This window comes from Psammomys obesus, unplaced genomic scaffold (assembly GCF_907164565.1).
Source record: "Psammomys obesus unplaced genomic scaffold, mPsaObe1.curated_primary_1811, whole genome shotgun sequence".
Lineage (NCBI taxonomy): Eukaryota > Metazoa > Chordata > Mammalia > Rodentia > Muridae > Psammomys > Psammomys obesus.
Genome location: NW_026585691.1, coordinates 988,604 through 995,101, shown reverse-complemented (window position 1 = coordinate 995,101; position 6,498 = coordinate 988,604). Strand labels below are relative to the sequence as shown.

At 43.9% G+C, this 6,498-nt stretch overlaps 1 protein-coding gene across 1 annotated transcript in view; it reads left to right on the top strand.

Moving 5' to 3' along the window:
* Map2k5 (mitogen-activated protein kinase kinase 5) overlaps positions 1-6,498 on the top strand; it is a 186,867-nt gene that overhangs the window by 1,858 nt on the left and 178,511 nt on the right. Inside the window, exons 2-3 of the mRNA XM_055596747.1 lie at positions 2,205-2,261; positions 3,167-3,234. Of these exons, the coding sequence (XP_055452722.1) occupies positions 2,205-2,261; positions 3,167-3,234 (125 nt within the window). The remainder of the gene's footprint in view (positions 1-2,204; positions 2,262-3,166; positions 3,235-6,498) is intronic.

Here is a 6,498-nt window from a genome sequence, read left to right as displayed (position 1 = left end):
TTTTTTTTTTTTTTTTTTCCTACCTGACCTCACTGCAGATGCAGAGGAGTGGGGTGATGAAATATATATTTGTTCAAGTTACGTTTTATTAACGTCACACAAACTAGAAATTCCTGGGAAGGGGGAAGCTCAGCTGAGGAATTATCTCCATCAGACTGGCATGTCTGCGGGCATTGTCCTGGTTTCTAGTTGAAGGAGGAGGACTAGACTGCAGTTTGCAGTGACAGCGCCGGGCATACTGGCTGGGTTATATAAGGAAGGTAGCCACCTGGGAGTCTGGAAGAAGGCCAGCAAGCATCCTCGGTGGCCTCTGCCTTGGCCTCTCTTGATGGACTGTAACCTGTAAGCTAAAATACACCCTCTCCTCCCCAAGGTGCTTTTGGTCTTGGTGTTTAGCACAGTAAGAGGTACATACTTGGACAATGTACAGTTAGAATGTGCACATGGCAAGAGGTTCCTTGGGCCTTGCTGGTTGGGCAGACAGTCTCAAGCTCTAAAGGGTCCATGCCTAGGCCCCCGTGTGAAAAAGAATCTTTAAACTTAGCAAGTTGGCGGGGCCAGAGATAATGATTTTATGCTAATCACATATTCTCTTTGTTTCAAGTAGGGCTGTTGTCTTGAATAGTATTCCACTCCTAGTTCATGGCCAACTCTTCCCTATGGCTCAGAGCTGTGTTAAATATTAATAAGTATTAAAATTGGCTACCATTATAGTAACTGCCTTTTTAACGTTAGGATGTATGAGGTTGCTAGGGTTTTAAATGCAACATAGCTGTTTAGATTTCTAGTCACAAAGGTTTGAAGAGGCAGTTGAGAAGCAAGCAGTGTTAAGGTTAGTGAGGACAGCTGGAGTCTTTCTCATTCCTTGGCTCACCACCTTTTTCTTGCACAGGTTACTGCAGAAACAATAGTTTAAGGAAATACTGAGCATCTTTCAAGGGTTAGGCACCAGATGTATGTAGCTGTTGCTTTGTTCAAAGAGTTAATTTGCATTTTAAGGAAAGAAGATTTGGATTCTTAATATATTAAGTATCTTATGCACTTAAAATTTTATTTTTTTGGATGATAACCTAAAAGAATCATTTAAAAATATATTTATTTAATGTATATGTGTGTGCCTGAGCGTCTGTCCATGTACCATGTGTGTATGGGAACTAGAGAAGGTCAGAAGTGGTGTTCCATCCTTTAAAACTGGGGTTAGAAGTGGTTGTGAGCCACCATATGGGTGCTGGAAATCGAATCTGGGTCCTCTGGAAGAGTAGCCAGTGCTCATAGCCTCTGAGCCACCTCTCCAGCCCTAATAATATAATAAACTCAAATTCACTTGAAGTTCCCAAGTGAAACTTACCCATACCTTGTAATTATCATGTATATCTTCTTGAGCAGCTTGATTTCTGTTGTCAGAAATAGAGAAAGTAAAAAAAAAAAAAAAAAAAATCAAATTCACCCTTCCCTAAACAATTAGCCTCTTAATACCCTGTTGTAGGGCACTCTAGCATTTGAACAGAATCGCTCTATAAAGTGGAGAGGAAGCTTTGTGCTTTAAAAATGTGATGAAGAAGCATCTGGAGGGCTAGAAATGTCTCACTGGTAGCACAGGGTGGTGCTGGGAAATTCCTGTCATTTTTCCTGGCCCTGTGTTACCTTCAGAGCTAAATATGAACAGATAAGAACAGATAATGAAGATTTGCAAGAATCCCCATTAAGTTACATATCTGTTTTAACAAGTCTTATTGCTTATGGCTACACAAAACTTGAATACACTCAGCCTTGCATATTCCATTGTGGAGTCTAGCAATCTTTTTTGGCATTCAAGGACTCTTTTCCCACCCCTCGATGCCTTTAAAGCAACAAAAGCAGAAACCTACTGTTCTGCATGCCCTTTGACTCCCTTGTGCAGTTCACTAGAGAGAAGACTGCAGAAATCGGAGCCACAGGATGAGTTTCATCCTTTTAGCTCAGCTAGCGTTTTGGTATGTTTTAAACAGAAATTGGAATTCATATGAAGTGGTGTCAGAAAGCTCTGTGCATTTATAAACGCTCACTCCTGCAAGTTAAAAACCCGGTTCATAATTCCCACCTTGGGTCTTGGGGGCCACTTTTTAATCATTTCTCTCTGCTAATTTTGGTGTCACCCTCATTTCTTTTTAAACGATTCATTTTGAGCAAATTTGTAAATGGCCCTGATGTGTTCTACAATTTAGTCAATTACTGTTTCAGCCTGCAAGCCTCCTGGGGAACGGAACATACATGGCCTGAAGGTACGAATTTCAATAATTGTTTCAGTAAAGTTAGATGGATTTGTAACGCTGTGTTCTACTTATTGAAATGTCAAATAAAACTGCACTTTCTCAAACTCTGACAAGCAATCTTTACCCCCCTTATTTTTAGTGTTGGGGGTGGAAGGGCACATCTGTATTTGCTTACAATGTGTATGTACTTGGATCCTGGGCCCTTGGTGCTATATTTTTCAATTATTTGGAGTTGTTTTGTTAGTCAGTTTTTCCAGGATGATCCTGGGATCTCTTCTCCACAAAGATTTATTTGAGTGAGAACATGGCCTTCATTTTGGAGATTAATTAAGCACATAAGCACACAGGGTGCCCTTCCTCTTCTCTCAGCATATTTATGCTTGAAACACATATCTAGTTAATGTCTTTTCATTGTTCTGCATGTTTTAAATTCTGGATTTCTGCTTAAGGCTTTACATCTGAAAGAAAAGCTGGCTATTTTATTAGGCTCAAGTGTTTTATAATTAATTACTTGCACCTCATTTTCTAGTGAACGAGAGGCAGTTGTAGAGCTGGAAGGGGGTGGCATCCTGAGGTTTGCTACTAACCGCTACACACAAGCTTAACGTGCTTCCATGGGTAGCCTGTTTCTATGTTGTTCTGGGTAGCAAGCTGAGGTTTCTACCCCTCTGCTCCTCCTTTTTTTCAGCACCGTTTAAGTATTTGAACAATGACAGGACAGGGACAGTGGATTATGTAATACATGGGTTGAACAGTTCTGTAACCTAGATACTGAATACATGCCAATGTGGGTCTGTCTAGCAACAAGCTAATTAACCTTCATAGTGAGATGAGACGTTGTATGGTGAATTATAGGTTAATTAGAACTGTGTCCTCGGAACACAAGGTTGATCAAACTTCTCTCTTATTTATAGGTGAATACTCGGGCTGGTCCATCTCAGCATACCAGCCCTGTGGTTTCAGATTCACTCCCAAGCAATAGGTAAGGACAAACAAAGGAAGTGTGTCCTGCTCAGATCCTGGGGGGATGGGGAGGGGAGAGTGCTGGGAAGAGGCTTGTGTACCACTTGTCTTTTCTATAAGGTAGAAAGTGGAGGTAGCTGTAAAGGAAAGTTGACTAGCCAGCTAGCTTGCTGCATATTAGCTTGAGAGAAAAGATTTAATAAAGAAAGATGAAATTAGAGGCAGATGAGATGGCTCAGTTGATAGAGTGCCGGCCATGCAAGCATGGCAGCCTGCATTTGGATTCCCAGCACCCATTTTAGAATCGCTCTATAAAGTGGAGGAAGCTTTGTGCTTTAAACATGTGATGAAGAAGCATCTGGAGGGCTAGGAATGTCTCACTGGTAGCACAGGGTGGTGCACCCATCTAAAATCCAGATGTGGCATCACATGTTTGTGAGGAGCCTGAGACATCCGTGAGCTGCAAGCTCAGTGAGAAGTTCTACTACAAAAGACAAGACTCTGAGCCATGGCGGAAGACACACTGGCTTTCACATGTGCACAGATATGTGTACATATACCCCCCACACCTACACCACACACTCATGCACAATAAACAAATAATAGAGAGACAAAAGCTGAAACTGACATGTTAAACTATTAATTTTGTTCTAGAGTAGTTTTCCCTGAGTCTCCAAATTCTACAGCCTGTTCTGTACCTGTTTCAAGTCGTGATCCAGTTAGTTACACGCTGTGTGATACTTGTTCAGTCTGGCTTGCTTGCCCATCTCTTGACAGGGTTATTATCCTCTGGCGTCTTTACCAGGCAGAGTCAGGAAAAGAGTCAGATGGTGACATTTAACTTGACTGGCAGTGCTGCTCATTAATGGCATCTTTGGTTGTCCAGGAGATAAAAACTGCTGTAATAGGAAGATTGTTTTTGTTAATTTGTGCTAGCATCACCCCACACTGGGACAGATCTTAAGCCTGAACTTAACCGCCACACCATGGCTCCAATCAGGTGTTCAGTTAGCTTGCCAGTAAGCAGCCTGCTCCTTCACTTGTGATCCTGGAAGGCGGTTGCTCAGTGCTGTAGTCACAGTGGTGGCTGAGGAGCTGACAGATCCAGGAGACCCTTCTTCCGGCCTGCACTGAAGGTTCCTGACCTTTGGCCTTCAGTCAGTGTGTGCATAGCCTTTTGTGGGGCAAGGAGCAGTTTAGGTTTCAATTTGCCCTCTCACCTTTCTGTCTTCCTTTACCCACAGTCTTTGCCTGTGAGTTTCTGAGTCGAGTCTGGCTTCCAGTTTTAGAGGCTGAAAGTCCAGCCAGCCTGGCCCAGGCTGGGATGAGGGTTCTTTGTTGGCCCCTGTCCTCATGGTGGGAACACCTGCAGGAGTGATTGCCTCCTAGTAACGGAACCACAGGGAGACTCTCTGCTCCTACGGCCCTTTTTATTTTATATGTATGAGTATTTGCTTGAATGTATGAATATATAACACATGTGTGCCCAGGATACTCGGAGGCCAGAACTATGGAATTATGAGCCTCTACCTGGGAGCTGGGAACCAAATAGGCATTCTCTGTAAGAGCACCAAGTACTCTTAACCACTGAGCCAGCTCTCAGCCTGTATTTTTTCTTTAATTTTTAAGACTGTTGCTGTATAGCCTAGATAGGCCTCATTCCCCTACCCTATCCTTCCAGGAGCTAGAGTTATTGATGTGTACCACCACACCATCTTCACAACCCCACTTGACCCTCCTCTAAGCTCCTCCTCCAAAGCTGCTTCTCTGAATATTTTACTGTGGTATCAGTGCCTACCCACTAACCTTCCAGCTGACAACACAGGCTCTGAAGGGTGTCTCTTTAATGGTTGATCCCATCTTAGAGTACAGCTAGCTAACTAGTCACCAGCGTATTATCTGCCTGGTCTTGTGGGCCAGGTTTTTGCTTCTCCACAGAGGGCTTTGCATTCACTTTGTTTCATACTGCCTGGACATGTGAGCCATGGCCCTGGAAGCCTGAGGGTGGGACTGCATGTTCACAGAGCAAGAAGGCAGAACATCTCACTGGTACCCCTGATTCCAGAAAAGGTGGTGTGCATTCAAACAGCAAGTGAGCCCTGGCGAAGGGCAAGGCTTTTCCGTGGTGTTTAAGGGTACACTTTCATTATGACACTAAAAAGCCAGATGGAGTTGAAAAGATTTCCAGTCGTAGAAGCAGTGTTATTTTCCAGTCTTCCACAGGCATTGTAGCTGCAAGTGAGAATTAGCTTGCTGTAAAAACTGTCGTGTCTCTTCGTGAATTATAGTAAGAGTCTTAGATTGGATAGAACTTCACCACCTGATTGTCTCACGGTTTCATGCCAGCATCTTCACGTTGGGATATGGCAGCCTCCTAGATAGTTAGGATGGTGGTTCCTATCATGGGAAGAATGTTAATTGAAAAGTCCTGCGGGTGTTTTAATATGTCACCCTACATTGGCCATGTTCAGTGCCCCGGGTTGATAACTAATCAGCAGGTATTTATTGAGTGCCTCTTACTCATTAGTTGCTGTCCTAGGAATATGATATGGCAATAGTTATGTGAAGGAAGCAAATGCATAAAGAGAAACAGTAGAGTCAGGAACGTGCTTCCATTTAAACTGAGTACTCAGAGCTGGCTCCTTGGGGAATGTAATGCTTCCATCTAGAGCTGATACACAAGGAGGACCAAGTTATATCACAGTAAAGACATTCCAGTTAGAAAGAGATGCCTAAGGAAAGGCCCTGAGGTGAAGGAGCTCAGCGTGCTTGTCAGTTGGCAGGAGCACAAGGAGAGGTAATGGGTTAGGGCAGGGGTGTAGGATGCTAGGGAGAACACCTCAAGCGGTGGGAAGCAAGGATGTAGACAGGAGGAGGGGCTTGGAAGGCCCATCGGTGCCTTCCTTTCTTATCCTGGCCTGAAGAGCCAGAGAGGACTCTGATAGCAGAGGGCAAGCCAGCCCGCATTTGTAGAAATCCTTCCTGTGGGGAGCAGGGAGAGGGAAGGCACAGCCTTATTCTTGCTCTCCTTTGATGCTTGACTGCTGTCCTTTGACAAACAGATACCCAGGTTCTTCCTGACAACCCTGGGCTAGGGATGGACTTCCCGGGCCGAGGCTGCCCTTTGTTTTTATCAGGTATATCTTAAGAGGTTCTTTTTTTTTTTTTTTTTTTCAGCTGGCATTTGTCACCCTTCAGTACCCATTTGTCAAGATTGAGCTTTCCCCCCAGAATGTGGCTGTTCCCTCTCTCCCCACCTTCGGCCGCCTTCTCTCTCACACCT